The sequence below is a fragment of the Capricornis sumatraensis genome, chromosome 20 (assembly GCF_032405125.1).
Source record: "Capricornis sumatraensis isolate serow.1 chromosome 20, serow.2, whole genome shotgun sequence".
Taxonomy (NCBI): Eukaryota; Metazoa; Chordata; class Mammalia; order Artiodactyla; family Bovidae; genus Capricornis; species Capricornis sumatraensis.
Genome location: NC_091088.1, coordinates 44,922,297 through 44,948,187, shown reverse-complemented (window position 1 = coordinate 44,948,187; position 25,891 = coordinate 44,922,297). Strand labels below are relative to the sequence as shown.

Sequence of the window (25,891 nt, the reverse complement as noted above, 5' to 3'; positions counted from 1 at the left end):
GATACAAAAGAAGTATGGAATAAGAGACAGCCACTATTGCTGTGCTTACCCTACTGCAGAAGGAAGAAATTAATGACTAGTTCTGTACACAATCCTCCATCTTCCTGCTCTTTGTGAGGAAAAGCTTTTGACTGATATTTCAATCAACTATCCCAATTATGGTAGCAGAAGCTGATACAGACATGCAAGAGCATCTCTATCTTTTTCCACCCGTTAAAAAACTTTATATGACAGATAATAGTGAACAAAACAGAGCATTATGACACAAGAAATGTTCTTGGTTAAAGTACTACTGGAAATAGACAGTAACTCTATACAGAAACGAACAGAAGCAGCAACAGTATGAGGCTGAGCGAACAGCAACAGACTGGGAAGTGAAAAAACTGGGTTGTACTCAATACTATTACATAATTAATTAAACCCTGGGCATCATGGTACCCTTTTGACTGTGTGTTTCCTGTATAAAAAATGAGGAAATGGTCTGGCTTACTTCAAAGCTTTAAACTTTGTATGTTAACACCACCATTTCTCCTTCTAGTCTAGGCTAATCCTTTCATCTATATTCTAAATTTCATGTTCCTTGGGGAGTTTGGTTCTTCTTCCTTCTCACTCTTCAGTTCCACCCTCCCTATTGTTTCTATCAAAGCTACAAAAGCACTCAAGTTTTCTCCAGTTCCCTCTCAGTCTCAACTGTAGAATTCCTTTAGATCAGGGATTCTCCAATTTCTGTGTGCCCAAGAATTATCAGAGAATTAGTTTACAATGCAAAACGCCAAGACCTACCCACAGAGAGTTTAATTCAGAGGATCTGGGATGGAACAAAGGAAAATACGTTTTTAACAAGTATCTCAAGTAATTTAAATGCAGATGGCCCACAAATCATATTTTAAGAAACTCTATAAGTTTATCTTTTTAAGGCTCTTTTCTTCTCATTTGTGCTTCTATAGTAGCTATCTGTAGCTACTCTCAGAAAGGAATATTCAATTTTGGGGGGAATAAGTTATTTATACACAAAATAATATGCTGTCTTATTATTATTTTTGGAGGGTTTGCTAAGTCTCTGATCTGAAAGTAGTAAAAAACAGAATGAGGAAGTTCTAATAAATGTTTGGAATGATTAATAGTTCTAGTTAAAAACAGACTTACAATCTCAAAAGTCAAGATTCTAAGTGGAAAATTATGGTATACTTTGAAATATTCTATAAAGAAAACAGAAAACAGGGGCTTCCCAGGTGGCACTAGTGGTAAAGAACCCACCTGCCAATGCAGGTGATGTAAGAGACACAGGTTTGATCCCTGGGTCAGGAAGATCCCCTGGAGAAGGGCCTGGCAACCCACTCCAGTATGTCTGCCTGGAGAATCCCATGGACAGAGAAGCCTGGTGGGCTATAGTCTGAGCAACTAACACTTTCATTTTCATAAAGAACATGGATTGTTTTATAATTTAAGAAAAAAAGTTTCTAAAAAATCAAGGAGAGTTCTCTAACAATGCCCATAGTATAATCTCTAAACATTATGTTTCATTAAAATGAACTAGGAGTCCTTAGAAAAATCACCTATTCCTGGTGTGAATCATGATGAAAAGATCAGCTTAGGACATCTTTTTGTGTAAGAACTTAATGGAAAAATCTAGAATGTTACCAAAGACTGTGCTGGGCTAGGCTCAGTCACTCAGTTGTGTCTGACTCTTTGGATCCCATGGCCTATATCCCTTCAGGCTCCTCTGTCCATGGGATTTTCCCAGCAGGAATACTGGAATGGGTTGCCATTTCCTCCTCTGGGGGATCTTCCTGATCCAGGTATTGAGCCTGCATCTCCTGTGGCTCCTGCATTGACAGGCAGATTCTTTACCACTGAGCCAACTGTGTAGCCCTACTGGGGTCATGTTGGAAGGACACAGAAGGCAACCTGAAAGAGCTCCCAGGAACTGAGATGAGACAAATTAAGCATCAGAAAGAAAAATGGCTGCAATGAATTGAAACAAACATACATAAGCCCATGAGATCATGATGATACTCAAAACAGACAATAAAAAGTGAAGTTACACAGACCTTGTGAATATAAACTGAAAGGTAAAGCAATATAGAATCTAGAAAATAATAAAGGGAAGGACTGCTAAATTGGACTCCATCAAAATGAAATACTTCTTTTAATCAAAAGATACCATTAAGGTTCTGGTTCTGAGTTAGAGAAAGCACACTCGGTCTGCCCTGTCTCTCCCACTGAATTCACCTATAAAACCTGGACACATCTGGAACGCTGGAAAATCCTAAACAGGCTGAACACAAAGAAACTCAAGCCCAGACAGTTCATAATCAAATTGCTGAAAATTAAAGACAAAGGAAAAATCTTTAAAGCCAGAGGAAAATGAAGCACTGTTTATATGGGAACAACTGCTTGAGCAACTGCATGAAGGCTGTGCAGGAACACTCTGTGCTATCTTTCCAACTGCTCTGAAAATCTAAAGCTAGTTCAAAATAAAAAGTTAAACCGACAAATAAATAAACACTGGCTGGTATTATTGGGGGTTAAAATGAAACATTTACTTACACTGCAAGAGTAAAACAGGAAACTTCAAAACAAATTTCAAACTTGGAAGCAGTGGTTGGTGAAGCAATCCCACCATGTGGTTTCGTGACCCTGAACAAATTTTATTAATATATTTTTAGGCCTTAATTTCCCAAGTTAAAGACCAAGGAGCTGGATTAGATGATCCCTAGTCCTGCCCAGGTCTCAGATTTTACGGATCCTTTTTATTCCTCTAAACTGTTTCTCTATCAACTAAATACTAAGAGTACCTTAGAGGTTAAGAAGATGAGATTTAGAATCAGTTAAGACCTCTCTGGAGTAATAATATCTACCTGAATGCTTGTAAGGATGAAATGAAAAATAGTACACAGGGTGCTCAGTACCTTAGTATGTGCTCAGCACATAGTGAGGGTATATAATAAAATAAAAGATAGTCATTATTAATATAATGAAAGTCCTGCCTTAAGCCTCCTTCTTTTCCTATATTTTAAGTATTACTTTCAATCTTTAACAGCTTCCACAGATTTAACACTCCCATGTACCTGACTCCCAGATCTGTATTTCCAAAGCTCCTGGTTCCACATATCCAACTACCTGCCAGACATCTCCAACTGGATGTCTACCACTGCTTACAGTTACACTTGCCTGAAACCAGATTCTTCTCACAAGTCAAGTCCTGTCATTCTCCCAAAGCCGCCCAGGCTCAAAACCTCAGTCAGTTTTGCCTCTTAGGATCTCTTCCTCAACATCTTTTTTTAAATCAACCACCAACACTTACTATTCCTTCAAAAAGTCTCTATATGAATGATTCCTTCCATTCTCTAGTTCAGATCCCTAATTCAAGCCTGAATTGTTATCCATTCTGGTGGCAGAATCATCCTTCTCAGCCCCACTTGGATCCCATCACTTCTTCCACCATCTGCCAAATGAAGGGCAAATTTCTGATATTGCACTCAAGGCCCAGAACAATCTGGACTCAAATTATCTGATTCACAGAACATGCATTGAAATTCCTAATACCCTTCCTGTCCTCCTTTTCCTTTGTGATTACTGAAATTGTGCCCATTTTTAAGGAACCAACTCAAAAACTACTTCTTCAGAAAGATTTCTCTGTTTCTAGAGACCTTCCTGATTTTCTAGAAGAACAGTAAAGGGGAACTTCCCCATCGTCTATTACAATCTATCATGTAGGTATATTAATAAAAAATAGTGTTGGTATTAGCATTAGACAAAGAGATCAATGTAATAGGATAGAGTCCAAAAATAAACCTCTGCCTGTATAGGAACTTAATAAAGGTGATGCATCAGATCAGTAGGAAAAGGATGAGCTATAAGTATTATTGGGACAACTGGCTATCAGTAGAGAAAATAAAATACAGTTAGATTCCTACCTCATATCATATTTTAAAACTATAAAAATACTTCAAGAAAATATAGAGGATGTTTATGACCTAGGACAGGAAAGGAATGTAAATGTATTAAAGGAAAATATTCATAAATATGATTAAGTAAGTCTTCTGCACCATAAAAAACAATAAATAAAACTACAAAACAAGTTACAAGCTGGAAGAAATATATGTCACAAATACAGTATCCAGAGGATTTATATTCAGAATATATACACAAGTCTTTCAGATAATAAGAAAAAAGATAAACAGAAATATATAAAGGCGAATTCAAAGAAGAAATTAAGATCTAATATAACTATGAAACAATATTCCACCATTCTAGTAATCAAGGAAATTAAAACAATGAGACCATCATTTAATCCATCAGATTTATAAAAACGTTAAATGCTAATATTTAAAGTCCCAATAATTTCATGTTTAAAGATATACTCTGAAGAACAGGTGTACAAAGATGCAATTTTACCATAATGCTGTGTAAAACAGCACATCACTAGGGAAACTGTTATATAAACTATAATACATACATGACATTCAACAGTATGCAACGTAAAGAAAGGCATATAAAAGAGTTTTTAAAAGACCTCCAAAATGCTACTGGGAGAAAAAAAGCATGAAGATCAATACCAAATGATAGGATTTACGTTAAAAAATATATATATATATTTCTACAAATACACATTAGATAGGAATAAAAGTTAGAAAATTCTCAACAGGTATATACCAAATTGATTAGTATATCATAATTATCACACTAATGTCATTGCTTAATAGATAGCCACTATTGGTATATACTTGTACTGACTCAAAAACACTACTTGTAGGAATCACTTCCTCCCTCAACCCTAGACGTCAGCCATTCTCTTGACTTTTAGAATAATCATTTCCTTGTTTTCTTTGTATTTTTGCTACTTATGTATTAGTTATAGTGGTTTTAACTACTGTAACAAAAAGAATGTACATAATTCAACAGAATCTAATTCTCTGCTAGGGCGGGCAATATAGGATGCCAGGAGTCAACTCTGTTGAGAAACTCCAGCTGAAAGTGGCTTTGCTATTTCAACACATGACTTCAGTGTTGCTCGGATGACTGCCTCCCTAGCCTACAAGAGAGGAAAAGAACAAGAAGTCTGCATGGGAAGATTTAGGAACCAGGTGTAAAAGTGACACACAACAATTTCATTCCATACCACTGATGAAAATTTTGTCACAGGCGCACATCTAACTGCATAAAAGATTGAGAATGAGGTATACCCGAGCAGTTAAGCCCAGTCTTGTTGAAGAAGGAAAGAGCAGATCTGATGGACAAACAGTGGTCCTATCACATGTCTCTGCTTGTTTTCAAATTTTAAATGAATGGAAACATAATATGTGATTCTTTTGTATCTAATTTCTTTTGTATGTGTTTATGCCTCTTGGATGGAAGTGTCTCAGACAACCTGTGAGAGAATATGGGATATAAAGAAACGCTCAGGCTGGGTGCTATGCTACCTGAACTATTCAGTCCCAGCAAATCACACCTCCCAGACTCCACTTCCTCATACATAAGGAGTTGATTAACTGACTCTCTTAATCTCTGTGATCAATCATAATACCCACTCATCTTTAGTCACACATGCTATTTCAAGGCTTTTATATCATGAATCTGCACTGAGTCACTCTACTCATTTTCCCCCAGCACCCACACCAGCAAGACTGGTAACTGGCATCTGCACAATGGCCCTTGAAGTACTGAGCAACTTTTATATTCGGCAAACATAGCAAAACCAACTGGCCTGAACTTGGGCCCCTCTGACCCTCGCCTTATTAAGACTATATTCTAACCTAAGGTAACTCACCAAAGGCTCTATACATGAAATATTGAAAGCTGATTGATAAGCTATTAATATTTGCTTCAAAAAATACTTCAAATTCTTTAATACTCCTTTCTTCAAAAGGTGAGGCCTAATTCCCCACTCAGCAGTGTGTGCTGTTTTTGGTGACACAATTCTAATGAACAGAAAGTGGTAAAAACAATGGTGACTTATGAAACTAGGTCATAAAAAACTGAAGTCGGTGTGTTTGCATATACATGTATGCACACGCTCATGTGCGTGTGTGTGTCTCGTCGCTGGGGGCAGTTAGCTGCCACAACATGAAGATATTTACGCAGCTCGAGAGGGGGTCCACATAGCGAGGAACTGAGATCTCCTGCCAAAAGCTGGTGAGAAACTGGGGCCTTTACCAACAGCCACATGAGTGAGCCATGTTAGAAGTGAATCTTCCAGCCCCACTCAAGCCTCTACAGCTTCAGCCAATATTAAGAGTACTATCTCAGGGCTTCCCTGGCGGTCTAGAATTTAAGAATCCGCCTGCCAATAGAGGTGACACAGGTTCAAGCCCTGGTCCAGGGCAATTCCACATGCTGTGGGGCAACTAAGCCCATGCATCACAGCTACTGCGCCTGCGCTCTAGAGCCTGTGAGCCACAACTACTGAAGCCTGCGTACCTAGAGCCTGTGCTCCACAACAAGAGAACCACTGCAATGGAAACCCACGCACCATAACTAGAAACTAGCCCCTGCTCTCTGCAACTAGAGAAAGCCTGCACACAGCAACGAAAGACCCAATGGAACCAAAAATAAAAAAATAAATAAAATTTTTTTAAAAAAGAATAGAGTACTTAGGATAAATTTAACCAAGGAGGTGCAAGACTCATACACTGAAAGGAAAAACAACCCTAAAAAAAAATAAAGCTTACTAAATTCAACAATATACACATCTGATGAGTCCATCAAATGTTAAATCATATATAATAACCACCTACTACTTAACATTCTCAAACTATCCAGAAGTTCATGACCCTTATAAGGAATTTGAAAATCTGAAACTAAAGCTCTGATTTAATCGAGATGCTGGCAAAGGTACATAATAATTCAGAAGTCAGCAAAACACTAGAACAGAAAGAGCAAAAATAAAAAGAGAAGACTTTTGCTGTTGTTTTCTGACCGCCTAAGTAAAGGCAGCTTTGAATAAAATATTTTTAAAAGGCTGAAGTTACAGGTACAAATAATCAATTAAAAATAGTTAATGCTATATTTAAAATGGATAAACAACAAAGACCTTCTATAAAGCACAGCAAACTCTGCTCAATGTTATGTAGCCGCCTGGATGGGAGGAGAGATTGGGGGAAGAATGGATACACGTATATGATTGACTGAGTGCCTTTGCTGCTCATCTGAAACTATCACAACATTGTTAACTGGCTATACCTTAATACAAAACAAAATGTTGTTTTTTAAAACAGTTAATATATTCACAAAGCCACTGAAAAATTCTTACCACCATAAAATCGGAGCATACAGCCGAGGTCAGGATTTGCTGCCTCCTCTTGTATTCGCGCAGGGTCGTCAAACCCCAGTCTGGATAAGTAATCATAAACAATCTGAAGAGGCCGTTCTGTAGGTTCCAATCTCCTGCTTACACAATTCAGAAGAAAAATATTCGGTAAGTTATAAACACACTTTATTTGATTTTTAAAGTCTTTTAAAATGCTCTAGATTTTTACTTCTATATCAATTTTCTTTAATATCTTATGATACAACTAGTGGTGCTCAAAGTTTCTGGTCTCAGGATCCCTCTATAGTCTCTGAAGCCCCCAAAGAGCTTTTGTTTACATGGGGTTTATCTATTGATAGTTACATGGTGTATACCTATTGACATTTATCTACTTATTTACTGAGAAACTAAAATTAAGAATTTCTAAATATTTATTCATTTTTAAGTAACAATAAACCCATTACATGTTAACAAATATTTTCTGAAAACTGTATTTTCAAAATAGGACAAATGTAGTGATAAGACTTATACTGTTCAGCACTTTGTAAATGTCTTTAATAACTGGATAACAGAAAGCAGATAAGCTCTAAGATATGTAGTCTCTAGAAATCTCCATTGTATGCTTATGAGACTGAGAATTAAAAAGAAAATTAATACCCCATTATTATTATGAAATAGTTTTGACCTCATGAACTTCTTTAAAGAATCTCAGAGACCCCCAGAAGGTTCTTTGAGAATCTCTGGTTCAAACTTAAAGGCATCAAAACTATGAGATGTAAAAGATTATACTCGGCCGTAACTGATTTCACATAAGCTGAAACACAATTAAAAATGGAGACTTTGGGTTGCTGACCTCTGGCTTCAAAGATGGATTTTTCCAAAAAAGTCAGGAATGAACTGCCCAGTAATTACCCAGAAATCATTCTGTTACATGGTTATGACTGAAAGCAAGGAAAAGCCAGAATATCAGTAATCATTTGTGGCTTCTGGGGATACTGCATATTTTAAAATCACATGAACTTAAAGCTTTCTTTACAATTATTTTAGGAGAAAGCAAATAGTTATAACAAATACAGCAGCTGAGAGCATGAACTCCAAAAGTCAGACTGCCTGGGTCTGAGTCTTACTTCTGCCACTTATCAGCTCATGTGTGTCCTTAGACAAACTATTTAACCTCCCTGACTTATTCCTCACTAGCATAATGGGAATGACAACAGTGCCTAACTCACAGGGTTGTTACTAGAAGTATTTATTTATTTGCTTATAAGAAGATATCGTACAGTACATAAAGGGCTTAGCAAATTATTTCACATGTAGTAGTATTTTATAACATACTGACAATTATTATTCAAAAAATTCTTAGGAATGGAATAAAATTTTAATGAGAATAAAAATAGAATGTCTCCCCCAACTGAAACAACAATCAAAAAACAAGTATAGGAAAGCCTATGTGTTTAAAATATCTTGAAGAACATCACTCTTTAAAAGGATTCTGTTTAGAAAACTTAAGACTTGTATTAATCGCAAGAAACATGATACACCTTCCATCAAGGCATAAAGACATGAAGGATCTGTGTTTTGTGGTTCAAGAACTAGAAAATACTAGTTGGCAATAAGATTTACTTTTTAAAAACATGAAATGAGAATACTATAAAGTGAAATATAAACAACTGTAAAAAAAATTATAATGTAGAAATGGAAATCATATTGATGCATACAAAAAAAAAAAAAAGACAAAAATAAAAGCCACGATATGGCCCCTCCTGACCCTCCTGGCTCAGTTCTGACTTCCAGCTTCTGTAAACTCAGAACTACTACATGGGGAATGACCAAAGAACTAAAAGCCTACAAAGATCAGCAAATACTGAGTTTAACAGAAATGGAAAATATATTTTTCAAAACAAAAACATCAGTTACAATGAATCTCTAATCAAATAAAAGAAAAGTCCACAAAGGGCTGTGACAATATTGGGTACCTTCCTCATACAACGGTAGAATCCTTCAAAGAAGGATACATTTTAAGAGAGACTTGTAATAAATTATCCTGGAGGGGTCAATTAGTCACGTAACAGAAAGACTGGCTGAAGGATTAAGCTGAAGACAGGGTGACCAGGGGCATAAACAGCTCCATCTTTCCATGTCAAGAATGGTTATTAGATTTAGTCTAGATTGATCCAAAGAAAGGCAGTATGACCAGTAAGAAGTTGCACAGGTAGACTTGGATTAAAAATAAGGCAGAACCTTAATAATTAGAGATGCCCAATAATGAAACAGACTGTCCACCAAAATAGCTCAGAGAGAGCCACCTGTCACAGACAATTTAGAAGCGTCTGCTCTAGGAATCAAGTCAGGCCAGATGATCTTTAGGGTCTTTTACAATTCAGGGGTCCATGATGTATCTAAGACACCTTCCTAATATAGTACAAATTCTACCTAAACACTGCTATAATTTTTGGATACAGAGTTCAATGTATTTAACTATAATTCCACATATATGGTGTGTGTGTGTGTGTATATATATATATATATATATATATGACCATATATACTATAATGATCACATATTAAGATCAAGAAATTTTAACTCAAGCTCTATCTTATCAGCTCAATTTTCTTGTTTCTCTCTGGAAAACCAAGACAATTGTAAACATCCTAATATATTTTGCATCATCAGATTTCCTGATCTCAAAAGGCTCTGTAGATTTTGGAAACCCTCTTTAACTAGTTCCACCAAAAGAAAGTATTTTCCCTGGGAGAGAGGGAAAAAAACTAAGAGAAACTCCACATCTGCTCTCATCAATTTAGCATAAATGAGCAAACAAGAAATATTTCAAGAACTGCAAAAACAAGTAAAACAAGGGACTAATTCCATTTACTCATTAAACTCATCTGCTTAAGGGAGTAGAGAGTATGGGGGAGGGAAAATTCTATCATATGCTTATGGATCAATTCTGTGTTCCAAAGTTCCAAAAGTTTAACAGGCTGCTAATTAGCTATGTGTTAAATCTCTCATAAATCAAAGGAAATACACTCTATTGCAAAACAGGTGTAAGACAGAATATGTTAGCAAAGAAAGGTTCCATTCATTATTTGAAATACTTTCGTTAAGGCTTTAAGAAGAGACAATAAGACTATTGTTAACAGTGTGCTTCTCAGGCTTCCAGAAGCTACAATAGTCCTTGTAAATCTGAATATATGTGCATCTAGTTATTTTTCTCCAAACCAGCCAACCAATACAGTAATGCTATCAACAGTGTTTGTAGCTCTTGCATGCTAAGTCACTTCAATAATGTCCAACTCTTTGCAACCCTATGGACTGTAGTCCGTGTAGCTCTTAGCCAACAGTTATTCTGAACAGTGCCCACAGTTAAGTTACAGGTAAGAGAAGAGTAAGTTTCATTTCAGGGATCACTCCACATCAAGGAACACGAAACCGAGCAAACTCCAGTATATAGTGGAAGACAGGAACCTGGTGTGCTATACAATCCATGGGGCCCCAAAGAGTAGGTCTTCAGTAACTAAACAACAACAATCACTCCACAAGAACTCTAGTTAATAGTAGGAGTAACTTCTTGCAACCCAACACACTGTATCCAAGACCCTAACACAGCACAGAGCAGCATTTTATACATCAAAGTCAGGTTAAAACTCAATCTCTAGCCAATAAGGTAAAATCTGCAAACTTTTAAGACCAACAATACATATAATGATACAGAAAACAAGGATACTTTGATAAATGTTTACTCCATATCTGACACTATGCTCGGAGAAGTCAATGGTACTCCACTCCAGTACTCTTGCCTGGAAAATCCCATGGACGGAGGAGCCTGGAAGGCTGCAGTCCACGGGGTCGCTGAGGGTCGGACATGACTGAGCAACTTCACTTTCACTTTTCACTTTCATGCACTGGAGAAGGCAACCCACTCCACCGTTCTTGCCTAGAGAATCCCGGGGATGGGGGAGCCTGGTGGGCTGCTGTCTACGGGGTCGCACAGAGTCGGACACAACTGAAGTGACTTAGCAGCAACAGCAGCAGCACACACTATGCTAGAAGTGTCTCACATTTTACAAAACTAGGAAATAACTACAAGAGAGAGTCGCATAATTAGTACATTTGGCATCAGGGTTTGAACCTATGTCAATTTCCTTACAAAGCCTCGCCTTTAGGCAAACAATATTATTTTTAAATGTAGTTAAAATAATTTATGCAGAAGAGAGCTCAAAGTACTTCCTATGTTAACTTGTACCAGGAATGTAAAAAGTTATGTTTTAAAATTACTGTTCATCGTTAGTCTGATACATCCTCATTTCAAAGATACACTATTTTATGCATCACTGTTGTATAAGAATCCTGCTAGTCTTTGTAGTCCCTGGTTTCTGTGAGAGGGATTTTAGATTCTTGAAATTTCCTGAGTAATGGAAGTGTCTTAGTTATTCACAAGCGCCTTGGATCACCTCTCAGTTTATGCTAAGAGATGAGCTGACACAGGATGGGAGCTGGTCACAGAAAGACCAACCTCCTGAAGAGATGCTTGGGGCTTGACATGAGCCCCATCTTGGGGGAGGAGAGGGCTGGAGATTTAAATTTGAGTTCAAGCACAAGATCAAGGATTAAATCAATCAATCCTACCCTATAACTCAACAAAAACTCTGTACTGAAGCTTCCTGATGGATGAACACATGTGCTGGGAGGGTAATATGGATGCTCCCTATGTGTGTATTCATTTGGCTCAGCCAATAGAGAATCAATTCCCGGTTTGGGAAGATCCCCTGGAGAAGGGAATGGCTACCCACTCCAGTATTCTTGCCTGGAGAATTCCACAGACAGAGGAATCTGGTGGGCCACAGTCCTTGGAGTTATGAAGAATCAGACATGACTGAGCGACTAACACCTATACTTAAATAGTAATCTTAAATACTGCTTCCTTGAGTTCGGTGAGACATTCTAGTGAATTACTGAACCTGAAGGGGTGCAATAACGTTGTGATAGTTGCAGGTGTAACGTCTTTTAACTTGTGAAGGAGGTCTGTGCAAAGTCTGGGTGGTTATTGTCAGAACTGTATCGCAGTAAACCAGACGGCATTGCAATAACCATTAAGAAAAAAACACTGCCAATTAGACTATGACCTACCAACAAATGTAAAATACACACTGATTTCAGAAGTGAAAAACTAAAATGTAAAAGCAAAAGTTTTCATAAAAGACAAATTACTTAACGTATAACACATTCTTTTATAGTTTAAAATAGTACAGAAATATGAAACAAAACAAAAATAATCTTTTTCCTACCTCAGAGTTAATCAGCTCAGTATGTATTCTGAAACAGGACTTTCCACTCCCCTTTTTAATGTTAAAATATGGTAAACGAAACTTCAGATACTTGTAAGAGGTCACCTAGCAAGTCAGTGATAGTAAAGGAATTACAACTCAGGATTCCAAATCGCAAGGGCATAACTTTCTGCTAGACATATCTTATCAATTATTAACTTATCTTAAAAAATAGTGTATCAGCCACCGAAATCTTAGTCATTTTGATGACTAAAAATAAAAGTAAATATATGACCATGAGCCAAAGGGCATTTCGTTTTGTTAAGGTAATGTTACAACTTTTCAAAGAGAAGGCAATGATTACACTAAGCTTCACTAGTGAGTCATTTATCACTTAAACAGTCCAATAAAACAGACAGACCAAATATTATGTAAAGAACACTGGACTGGGAGACAGGACACCTGTGTTCCAGCTATAGCTCTAGCACCACACAGCTGCAGGAATGTGCTGTGGACCTCACCTCTCCAGTCCTCGGTTTCACATCTATAAACCGAAGGAAAATAGTTTCTGTGACTCCCATGGGGAAGTTGCTAGCCTTTTAGGCAGGACAATTTTTGCTGTACAAGACTTTCCCACACATTGAGGATATTAAGGTTCTCTGGCCCTTGTTCCCTAAATGCTGGTAATTCTCTCCTGTAGTTGTGACGACAAAAGCGAGGCCCCCACACATATTCCCAGATGGAAAGGGCAGGAGGTGGCAGGGCTGTTAGGTCGGGTTCATTTTCCTAGTAGGTATCTCTCTTAGGTTCCTTCGAGTGCTAAAATTCTATAAATTCATAACCCCTCAGTTAAATTCAAGTGACAAGTCCATAACTAAAAAAGAGTAAGGAAAGAAGAAAATCATGGATGATTTAGGAAAAATAATGGGGTAATTTTAGTGCCAATAATCCCATTTCTAGGACCCAGCCCACAGAAATCAACAATTTAAGATAAATGGGGAGAAAAAAAAAAAAAAAAAAACTCATGGGCAAAGTTTAGTTATCACACTATTTCTGAGTGTTGAATGACTTGAAGCAACCCAAAGAGGTTAACACTAACTAGGACCAGGAATCATTTTAAGTACTTTACTTCCTTGAGACTCAAAATGTAGCACATTACGTAGGAGCTTAACACAGACCCCAGAGCCACTGAATCAGAATCTGTCTTTGAACAAACTCCCCAGGTGGACATTAGAGTTTAAGAAGCCTTACAAGTATAAACTCATTTAATCTTCACAACATGTATAATTTATTTAACCCTTGGATAACTCTATAATATAAATATTATCATCCTCTGTTGTATAGATTAGTAAATTGAAGACAAAGCATTACGTCATTTGCACAGTTAACAGTCTGAGCCAGGATTTGAACCCACAAGCTCTCAATCCAGAATCCAAGCTCTAAGCCATTACTGCATATTAGTTCTCAAGTTTTAAATAAGTTACAACATATGCATAAAATAGAGTACTCTGTAGCTATTAAAACTGGTATCTAAGGGATTTTTAATGACACAAGGAAATTAGTTGAGGTAAGCAGTAAATAAAATTGAACAAATAAATGGTATGAATCCAATTACGTAATTTTTAAAAATTAGACATACCTACTGATTTTGAAAAAGAGCTGGAAAAAAATGTCAGGGTGTTGGGGGAAGGGGAAGGCAATATATGGAAGCTAGTGTCAGAATCTAGAGTTCAAATTCCAGGTCTCACCAGCTGAGTGATTCTAGATGAAACGATTAACCCTTTTAAGACTCATTTCCCTCATCTATAAAATGGGGAGAATATTTACCTCATAAAATTGTCATGAGGATTAAATGAGATAATCTACTAAAAGTCTAAGTATTGGAAATTATTATTTCTTTGTACATTTTTTCATTTTTTCCAAAATCTCTACAGTGATCGTAAACTACACTCTAATAATTAAAGAAGAGATATTGCCTGACCTTGAACATACTACCGGATCTCTCAAAAAGCCTCAGTTTTCCTCACTGAGAAGGAATAATCCTACCTCTCTTACAGTTACTGTGAAGAGTTAAGGAGAAAAAAATGCATAAAGCAGTAAGCCTGCTAACTAGCAAAAGAAAGCACTTAATGTTAGCTAAAATCTATCATCATCATTATTGTTTCTTTGGCTAACTGAGACTTCTTTATCTCCTACTCCAGCAAAGTAAATATATTCATATCTCAAATACTGTATGATAACACTTATACATGGAATCTAAAAAAACACAATGAAACTAGTGAATGTGTAACAAAAAAGAAGCAGACTCAACAGACACAGAGAACAAACTAGTGGTTACCTGTGAGGGGGTCGGGGGAGGTTTGGCAGGGGTGGAAGAGTAGGAGGTACAGTTTATTGCGTATAAGACATGCTATAAGGATGTACTGTATAGCACAGGGAATACAGCCAATATTTTGTAATAACTGTAAATGGAGTGCAACCTTTAAAAATTGTATAAAACATTAAAAAAATTTTTTTAATTTTAGAAAAAGGAAAAAATATATTCATATCTTCAAACCACAGTTCAATAGTGTTTTCATTATTTTGTAATCAATTCATTGTTTTGTTTCCAAAGAGCTATTTCATTACAAAATTATCAAAGCTACACTCTCCATTTTAAGGAGGGTTTAGGTTCACAAAAGTAAATTGTATTGCATTTGGACTCTTAACTAACAATACACTTAGTAGTAGCAAGCCAATTCTAGTGAGCTTTTTTCCACTTTTCTAATATCTCTGTATACATTCACATTGGTATAAAGATGAGTAAGTCTAAGGTTTAAATACTTGAATTCCATCAGTCACTACCAGCTATAATGTAGGTCAAGGCTTTCCACCTGATAAAATTAGATCGGAATCAGTGTTAAGATTTAGAAAAGCCTAAGGATCACCCAGTCTGATCCTTTCATTTTACAAATGGATTTAGGAAATGTAGTTAACTGGTGAACAAGGAAAACATTCAAGTGCTAATCTACTTTTTCAGGAATTAGTCCAATTCTAAAAGGAACACATAATAAACCTCAGTTTAGACTTTTAAAATGGTATCAATTTTTAGCTCAGCTAAATGTGTTACTATTATTACCACATTTTTAGGTGGAAGCGGGAGCCTCCTTTCTCACTTTCAACAGTATTGAATCCACAGTTTTGAAATTCTGTTTGGAGACATTTACTTATTACTGAAAAAGGGGAAGTGAGAAAGGCACTTAAGGAGCTCTTATCTGAGGTATAACTCAAAGAGCTGCTAATAGAGTTTTATTTTTTTTAAAGCTGAATCAGAGTTCACATGCACAGTATAAGACTACTTCGAGACTACTTTGTTTCTTCGCATTTATAAGAGATTTTAAGGAAAACACAAATGGCTTTTAAGCTTATGAAAATACGCTCAACCTCACTGTATCACATAAATGAAAATTAAAATAACAAAATTCCTATCAGATTTCCAAACATCTAAGTTTTCAGGCTTGAAAAAAGATTTGTCCTTGGAATGCTGAATTTACAATTCTCTAAAAACTGTTGACAATCATTTCTATTCACAATCTAGTATGTGCTCATGCGTGAGGAAGTCAAAACATGTAAAATTTAACACTAACGTGTTCTGGAGAAAGTAAGGGCGAAATAGGTATACTTTTACATTATTCATCAAAGTATAACTTCTATGAAGAGGAATTTGACAATATCTATCAAAATAAAAAATGCACATATTCTTTGAGACAGCAATTCCATTCCTAAGATGACTTCCACGTGGGAGAAATATCACAGGTACAAGGATATTCACTGCAGCAGTGCTTGTAGTAAAAAAAACTGCTAACAACCTACAGGCCCACTAATGGGAGACTGGCTAAATTTATGGTAGACTTGTAGAATGGAATACTATGTAGCCATTAAATAAATGAAAATTATAAAATATTAATATGGAAAGGTATCTAAGATAGTGAGTGGACAAGGCACTGCATATAGCACCATCAATTTTAAAAATTCATATACAAACAGTGACACCTACTCATGCATGAGCATAGGTACTTGTCATTCTCTATTTCCTTTTATACCTTTTTATTTCATTCTATTTACCTGTATCATTTAAAAAAATAAAACTTCAGGGACTTCCCTGGTGGTTCAGTGTAAGAATCTGTCTTGCAACATAGGCAACACAGGTTCTGTCCCTTCTGGGAAGATCCCACATCCTGTGGAGCAGCTAAGCCCATGCACCACAACTACTGAGCCCACGTGCCTTAAAGCCCATGATTCATGACAAGAAAAGCCAATGCAATGAGAAGCCCACGCACTGCAACTAGAGCGGCCCTGGCTCGCCGTAACTAGCGCAAGCCTGTGCACAGCGATGAGGACCCAGCACAGTCAAAAGTAATAAAAATAAACAAACAATTTTTTAAAAAGAAAATAAAACTTAAAAAATTATTTATTGTTAATTTAGATATTCAACCCATGATGTAACCCAAATGAAGTAACTATCAAATTTTCCTCCTCTAATACTTTTTAAATTCAAGGATTCTAATGTCAGCATTCTAAGGATAAGTCTATTTTCAAGCCTTGTGACTATAACCATCATCTGCTCCAGCACAAATAAAATCCTAAAGCCCACTTCCAAGCAGAAACACATATGACTTATACTGCAGTAGAATTAATGGTAAAACTCTGACCTCACCTGACCAGGTCTCCATGAAGCTGCAAATAAAGACTTTCCCTTCCCTCTCCAGCACAAATTTCTGATGCTGGTGTCTCTACTGTGCAAAGGACAAGATGTAAGTCAGAGGAGGAGGAGGCAGCAGAGGAAGTGGTGGTTGTAGTGGCAGTGGTCGTGTCCGCTCCATACAGGTAAACACAGCCTCTCTTCACATCTTTTCTCAGCCAGTCTCTCTCCCGAGAACCAAACCTACTTCTCCTATTCAAACAATTTCTGCTCCCATTGCGCTTCATATTTCTCTAAAAAAAAAAAGTCAAGAAAAAGAGATCGTTAGCCCAACTGTCCGACTGAGTTAGACATATTTGGTCCTTACCCCACCTTTCCACTCCTTATTCACCAATACTTGGCTGGGTACCACTTCCTCTCATGGAGCCTTCTGCACCTGCCACACCCATCCCAACAACTAGAAAATTTCATTCTCTTTCCTGGCAGCTGTTCATGTCTCTGCCCATCATCTTCTGACACTTTTTTTATGTTTTCAGAAAAATGTCAAGAACAACAGTGGTATGCACACTACCTAACTTTCACAAACTTTTATATTTTGCCAGATTTAGTTCAGATCATTATTCTAAAGAACATATATATGATACAACCTTACATATATAGCTAAAGCCACCCACTACCTAAAACCTCATTTCTCTTCTCCCTCCCCAGAAACAAACACTCCACTATACTGTTTATCATCCCATGCATTTTTTTACATTTGCCCTATATGTATATATCTATAAACTCTATCTAATATTGTTTTACATAATTTAAAACTGTATCTAAAACCTGACATACATATGTTTCACCCTGTCATTTTTTTTCCCCTTGACTCAACACTGGTTTAGAAATATATCTATGATATTACACCCAGCTCATTCTTTTGAATACCATTCCACTGCATGACACACCAAAATTTATCCCTTCTCCTGCTAAAGGCATTTAGATTGTTTCTAATTTTTCATTGTTGGAAACAGTGAAAAACAATGCTGCAATAAACATTTTTTTATATCTCCATCTGAAAACTTCAGATGGAGATATACATCTGAGGCAGAGGGTCCTCATCCTCTGCCTTATATCCCAAACAAGCAAGTACAGAATCAACACATTGCTGCACAAATATTCTTTCCATTCTCATGTTTAAAAAAAAAAAAATTCCTGCTGCATTTGAAAACTTAGGTATGCATATACATTGTAAAATCACATCACCTCAAAGCAAAAACAACTGCTGCAGCAACATGCTGCTGCTAAGTCACTTAAGTCGTGTCCGACTCTGTGCGACTCCATAGACGGCAGCCCACCAGGCTCCCCCGTCCCTGGGATTCTCCAGGCAAGAACACTGGAGTGGGTTGCCATTTCGTCTCTAAAGATCAATATTGACCTGCTCTATTTTTATAATGGGCCATTTCTATTCCCTTTAATAAAAAAACCAATTTCCACAAATAGTTACTCTGATGCACCTCTCCTGGTCCACTTCCCACTGCTTTTCACTCTGTTTCAGTCATATCCAACTCCCCCAAAACACCAACTATTTCACAATTCCATGACTTATCTGAAAAGTCCTCCTCCATCTTGTCCACCTCAGTAGTTATTCCTCAAAATTACTCAAATGTCACCCTCTCTATGGAGTTTTCCATGTCTCCCATTCCCATTTTCTCCTATCTTGAAAAAGAATTAATTACTCTCTCCTCAGAACTTTTTCACCTTAAACATACTTCCACTACTATGTAAATCACCATATGTTTTTAATTATTTGGTATTTTCTCCTCTGTTTTACACTGAGAAACTATTATAGTGCCTTAGAGCCTAGGTGGCACAGAGATGCATGCACAACTCAGCTGATATCACAGAAATTTATCCCTGGTCCCTACTGAAGCCTGACTAGCTCTGGCAAGAAGCTGAATAAACTTGGGGGGAAAAAAATCTCCATTTTTTAATAGGAAACCTTATAATCTTTCCTTTCTATCAGCCACAAAGCAAATACTTTTGCTAATATTCCTCATTGGAAAACAGAAATATCTATAATAAAGCTGATATTATTCTTGTACTTACTGAGATTAAATATTTGAAGATAACTGTAGCACCTAACGGAGATGGCAATGGCAACCCACTCCAGTACTCTTGCCTGGAAAATCCCATGGACGGAGGAGCCTGGTAAGCTGCAGTCCATGGGGTTGCTAGGAGTCGGACACGACTGAATGACTTCACTTTCACTTTTCACTTTCATGCATTGGAGTAGGAAATGACAACCCAACCCACTCCAGCGTTCTTGCCTGGAGAATCCCAGGGACGGGGGAGCCTAGTGGGCTGCCGTCTATGAGGTCATACAGAGTCAGACATGACTGAAGGTGCAGCAGTAGCACCTAAAATTCAGTCTCTGAAGATGATAAAGAAAGGGGAAGAAAAAGAACGTATTCCCCATGTGGAGAGAAAGAAAAATAAGAAATGAGAGTGGCTTCACTGTTTAAATTTAGGATAATAGTTAAATTGACCATTTTATAGATTTCAGGGGTTGCAGTATGGCTAAACCAAAACCATGAGGATTATTACTGATACTAACTTTAGATAAATAGAGTAAAGCCCTGCTACAAGTGGGAACTAGGTCTCTTTCTTCTCATCAAGAGCATTTTCTCAAAGCTGAACATATTAGAATTAACAAAGGGCTTTCAAGCACTTATAAACAAGGGACCATCATATCTGCACGACTAAATAATCTTAACCAGTGCATAATTAACCAACTGATTTTAAGTATTTATTTTTATTCTTTGGGAAAGATCAACTGATCCTCTGAAAACAGTGTTCCATATGGTACAGCTACATTTATGCAAAGAAACCCCGCATTTTCAGAGGAGAGAAAGTTCACTCACTGCTATCGTGAGGGCCATGGACACTGCTCCACAAATCCATCAGAAAGAATCCTTAAAAAAACTTAAGGTCAAACAATATCCCACTAACCTTCTCAATCTTAGAAAAGTCAAGGCAGACCCCAGGAGGTATTACATTAATTCACCCATGATTCTTCTTTGGTGAGAATGTTTAACAGTCATTTTTTAATGTTAATATCTATTTCCCTTAAAAGACTATACATAAATTCTTTAAGAAAGTTACGCTTTTGAAACACATGTGTTGTTGGTCAAAGAATGTATCTCCTTTTATATGACGTATTCTACCCTATGAAAATAAACGGCTGAGTTAGAACTTCAGTAGATATTCTCTTAAACCTGTTCAATGGGCATTCAAAGGTCTAGATACCAAGGCATAGCCTTCTGGGAAAAATCTAGATGAACTGGTTAGCTATAATTATTGTTTAGTCGCTAAGTCATGTCCGATTATTTTGCAACCCCATGGACTGTAGCCCACCAGGATCCTCCGTCCAGGGGATTTCCCAGGCAAGAATACTGGAACAGATTACCATCTTCTCCTCCAGGGAATCTTCCCAACCCAGGGACTGAACCTGAGTCTCTTGGACTCCAGGCGGATTCTTTACCACTGAGCCATCAGGGAAGCCCTTAGCTATCATTAGTCATTGCTGAATTACCGACGGTAAAGCGTCTGCCTACAGTGCAGGAGATCCGGGTTTGATCCCTGGGTCAGGAAGATCTCCTGGAGAAGGAAATGGCACCCCACTCCAGTACTCTTGCCTGGAAAATCCCATGGACCAAGGAGCCTGGTAGGCTACAGTCCATGGGGTTGCAAAGAGTCGGACACAAATGAGTGACTTCACTTCACTTCATTTCCTTCTCCATGACCTAAACCATCAAGGAAGTGTTGGGAAGGTCAGTTCTCTCCTTTAAGATGCCTGTAGCTTTTTGAATCACTATTCCACTGGAATTGCTAGATTGAAAATACTTTATTTCCTCACTTACTCTTCTTATATAAGAACTACTGACAAGCTTCTCTAAAAGGGAACACAACCATAATCATCCTCCCATCAAACAAGTGTATTAAGAGCACATTTAAGATTTAAAGATATTTCTAGATAGTAGAAATCTTCAGAGGAAGTGATGAACTAAGTACTTACTTCAGTTTTACACTTTCCACCCTCTAAAAAATGAAGACAACATTGAGGGCTAGCTCTGATTAGTTCAAAGGTGATAAAACTATTAAACGCTCACACACAATTAACTCTAGATATGCATGGTAGAGTTGGGGGCTTCCCTGGTGGCTCAGAGGTTAAAGCATCTGCCTGGAACGCAGGAGACTGGGGTTCGATCCCTGGGTCAGGAAGATCCCCTGGAGAAGGAAATGGCAACCCACTCTAGTACTCTTGCCTGGAGAATCCCATGGAGGGAGGAGCCTGGTAGGCTACAGTCCATGGGGTTGCAAAGAGTCAGACACGACTGAGCGACTTCACACCATGCGTGGCAGAACAGGGTCTACTGAAGTAACTCTCCATACTCAGTGAGTTCTAGACTGTGAAATATCCTAAAGCAGGATATGTGTTCCCACATTCAAAAGTTCAGAATGATATGGGCTCATCTCGGAATACACATGCTAAGGAATATCTTGAAATGGATGGAAGAGATAAAGAGAGGAAGAATATTTCAGTTCATTAAAATCTTTTTGTTAGTGATTGATTTTAAAAACCACATGTGCACATCAATTTGATAAAAACTTGAAACTACTATTGAAAAAACAGGTCTCAGCAGTCACTGACTTGATGAACTATAACTTCATTTATTATACAGACTCAGTTAAAAAAAAAAAGTAAAAGAGTTGGACATGACTGAGGGACTAACCTGAGTAAAAAAAAAAAAAGGTAAACTATAGCAAACATCTGGAAATTTTTGCTTCAAGTATACTCCTGATAATCTTAAAGAATATTAAAAATATCATACTTATATTCCAACTACAGTTATGAAGGACTATATTCTAAATAGCAATTTGCTAAATAAGATTCTGAATCCAAATTCTGAATCAAATTTTCCGATACTCCATACAGTGGTGTGTGCGTGCTTAGTCACTTCAGTTGTGTCCTACTCTTTGTGACCCCATGGATCACAGTGTGCCAGGCTCCTCTGTCCATAGGATTTTCCTGGCAAGAATACCAGAATGGGTTGCTATGCCCTCCTCCAGGGCATCTTCCTGGCCCAGGGACTGAACTGATGTCTCCTACATCCTGTATCGCAGGGAGAATCTTTACCGCTGAGCCACCTGGGAAGCCCTAGATCTCACCTGACTAAGTTACACCAGCTTAGCTATAATTGATGCTCATTATTTGATATTAAGTATTAGAGAAGGGGGCAGCAGAGGAGATCATTAGATGGCATCACTGACACAATGGACATGAATTTGAGCAAACTCCAGAAGACAGTGAAGGACAGAGGAGCCTAGTGCGCTATAGTCCATGGGGTCGCAAAGAGTTGGACACGACTTAGTGACTGAACAGCAATAGAAGAGTTACAAAAAAGAATGGTAAGTCTTTTTCAAAGGGTTTTTGGAGAAGAGTATTAGGAGACAACAGATTCTGAAAGTCTTCTACTTATGTATTCCTTTCCCCTTTCACCTGGCACAAAGTTCAACCACTCAGGTACTGAAGTCAACTTTTGTTTGTAAAAAAACACACAGCACCTATTCTTCAGTCAATCCCGTTTATTGGCAAGAATGCAAAGGTCTTAAGACACTGTTAGCCTCCCATACCACCAGATCAGCACTAGACTAAGTATTAATTTCTGGAATCTTTCTAATGGCCTCCAGATTGGAACCCCAGTAGTAGGTTGGATCTTTTCCTGGAACTGTAGGACGCTGGGAATCTTCAATAAAGATCCTTATTTCTCAATTCCTTCCCTCCCACATCTCATTCCCCATGGAAAAATAGTTGCTGTAAAAATAGCAAAGGCTGTTTACCTTCAAGGCCAGAGGGCATTACCTATCTCTCAGACTTGCCCTTTCCTGATAAGCCAGGCCAGCAGAATTTTTTAAAGTTCATTCACAATTTATATTTTTGTGACCTTACAGTAAATATCCGAAAGCCTTTGAGTAATTAAATTTAAAACATGATTAAATAGTTTACAATAAATATGTAAAAGGTCTATGTGGAAGCAGAAGTTAACTATGAAAAGTTATTTCAAGTTCCTGTATTAAGATTGGGAGGTAGTAGCAGAAAATTTTTTTTATTTTACAGAGTTCTAATTTATGTGGTTTCGTGGATTCACCAGATGTTTCAAATCTACTATTTTTTTCAGTGTTGCCATCTTTGTGATGTCCTACGAATAACCTTAGTAGCAAGTACATGGTGCGCACTCTCAATCCCAAAGACCATTACTTAATAAATTTTTCAACATGATGTATTTTCATTGTTTTGCAAAGTATTTTCGAAACACGCCAAATCTAAATTTTCTTTGCTCTCTTCCTTTTCTCTGGCAAGTTTTAAATACTGCTAATTCCTCTTCCAGAACTTTAGAAGGAATTCCATTCCTTCTCCAGGACACCTAGTTTACATATTTGACCTACGGAAAAATTTCTCTCCAACTAGATATTTCGAAGGCTAAAACTCCCTCCAGTGAATCTTCCACTATCTCTCCTTCTAACCACCTTCACTGTCCCCACCCCACCCTACATTCCTTGTGCATTTTAACTTCTCCTCATCACCTTGAAGGCTCCATTCCCCCCACACCCCTTGCCGGCATCTACCTTCATTTCCTCCTACTCCCCCTAATTCCAATTCCTGCCAAAAAGCCCCGTTAGCTGCCTGTTGCATAACTGCTCCCCCATCACCGTCTCCCTGGATTGTCAGCCCCGCTCCCGCCAGGAGGAATGCCCCCTTTTTGTCCAACCCCTCCTCCCTCCTACAACACGCCCAGCGCTTCCCCGAGATTAAGCTCCTCCGGGGATTCTCTCCGCAGGCGGGACAGGTCGTGCTCCCAGGCTGGCGCTCGGGTGCGGGGAGCGGGTCTTAACTTCAGTGGGAAGCTCCGAGGGCAGAGGTTGCCGCGCCAGCCGGCGCAGCCCCGAACACCTCAGCGCCCGGCCAATCACCGCCGCCATCCTCCCGCTGCGGTGATGTCTTCAGGTGTCCGGGGAGAGAGCCCTGCGTACTTCCAGCTCCGCTCTCGGGCCAGGAGACGCCAGCCCGGGGCCGCGAGCGCGGCCGGAGGAAGCAGAGGCGGGCCCCCAGGTCCTGAAGGAGCCGAGTGGGCGGCGGCGGCCGGGTGGACGCCAGACCCAAGGCGTGGGCCTGAGAGGCGGGTGGCGCGCGGCCAGGGATGGGCAGCGGTGGGGACGGAGGCGGCCGCGGCCTCGGCGGGGGCCCGGCCCAGAGGCCTCAGCGGGTGCAGCGGCCCCTCCAGCCGGGCTTGGGGGCGACCGAGCCGCGAGGCTGACCGACCGACGCGAGGCGGGGGTCGCCTGCTACCTCAGCCACCGCGCGGGGCAGGGGCGGCCTCTCTCTGCTCTCTCTCCCTCTCCAGCCCGCCCGAGCACCTCACCTTCAGGACCCGAATCCCGCCCGGCCGACGGCTCGCGGGCGCTTCAGGCGGCTCAGGGGGCTCGAGCGGGCCCGCGGGTCCCGGCTCCACCTCCCCCATCGGAGGCTAGCGGCGGCTGCACAGGGACGCCCGGCCGGCGCGACGCCGCGCGGAGCCTCGGCGGCGCGCGCGAACACCCAGCAGCCCCGCCCCCCGCAGCCCTCTGGCCCCGCCCCTAGCCCCGCCCGTCCCTGGCCTGCGTAGCTGCGGGCCCGGTGCGTCCCGAGCGCTAAGGGGACGCAAGCCGCCGGCAGTCGGCCGGGGACTTCACGGGCGGAGCCCGGCGCCGCCGCAGGGCTGGGCCTTTACTGTCACCGCCGCCATCGCGTCGGTCAGTCAGCCTTCGGTTTGGAGGACTGAGGCGCAGGGAGAGTTATTTTCTGCTCTCCGCGACTCCTAAGTAGGGGCTGGACAAGGGACAAGGGAGGTTTGCACCTGTCAACAGAGCCGGGAGGATGCTGTCTTCTGCAGAAGGTGGCTTGTTGTAACTTACCTCTCCCAGACGTTTCCTCTCTACTCCAAAACTGGCCCGTCACCCTCACGGGTGCAAAGCCATTGAACGAATTGAGAATACCCACCTTAGCAAGGCCCTTTCTCTTCTTTGTTGTAGATGGTCACAGCCTTCTTCAGAAAATTCGACCCCACCTTCTGTACAAAATGTCATCTCACCTCCCAGCCACATTTGAATTCCCTTTCTCTTCATGTAGTAGAATTTTCTGAATATTGTTCTCTGCTTCAAGCAGTAATGTGGTCTGGTCTCTAAGCTATTTTGTTATTTGCAATTCTAATTCAGAAATTTTTTATTTTCTTTTAGTTCCTGCAGTGATAGTTTTGTGGCCCCCCAGTGAGCCAAATCAGAGAGCCTGATTCCAAATTTCAGCTCTACCAACCCCTTATTCTCTCTATACCCTTGTGCAATTTATTTGATCTAAGCCTTTGGTCCTTAGCTGTGAAACAGAAAATAGTCTGTCTAGGAGTTAAGTCTGAAGATTTTGCAAATGCATACAAAGTACTTGACACATAGTAGTGATTCACAGCAGTCACTATTATTCTGAATTTTCAAATTGAAGATACACTCAATTCCTCAGAGTCCTGTTCTTAATTCTGCTCTTTATTTTCCTAGGAAACCCTCTGAATTTTTAGGTCTTCCCCTTCTACACAGGTCTAAATCGTCAAGCAACTAAG

At 39.2% G+C, this 25,891-nt stretch overlaps 1 protein-coding gene across 2 annotated transcripts in view; it reads right to left on the bottom strand.

Moving 5' to 3' along the window:
- The window catches only part of PHLPP2 (PH domain and leucine rich repeat protein phosphatase 2), a 51,365-nt gene extending 33,877 nt beyond the window's left edge, over positions 1–17,488 (bottom strand). For both annotated transcript variants that reach the window (XM_068993009.1, XM_068993010.1), the window contains exons 1-2: positions 17,217–17,488; positions 7,256–7,389 (exon numbers count right to left, since the gene is read on the bottom strand). In XM_068993009.1, the coding sequence (XP_068849110.1) occupies positions 7,256–7,389; positions 17,217–17,488 (406 nt within the window). The remainder of the gene's footprint in view (positions 1–7,255; positions 7,390–17,216) is intronic.
- Between the last annotated feature and the right edge of the window lie 8,403 nt (positions 17,489–25,891).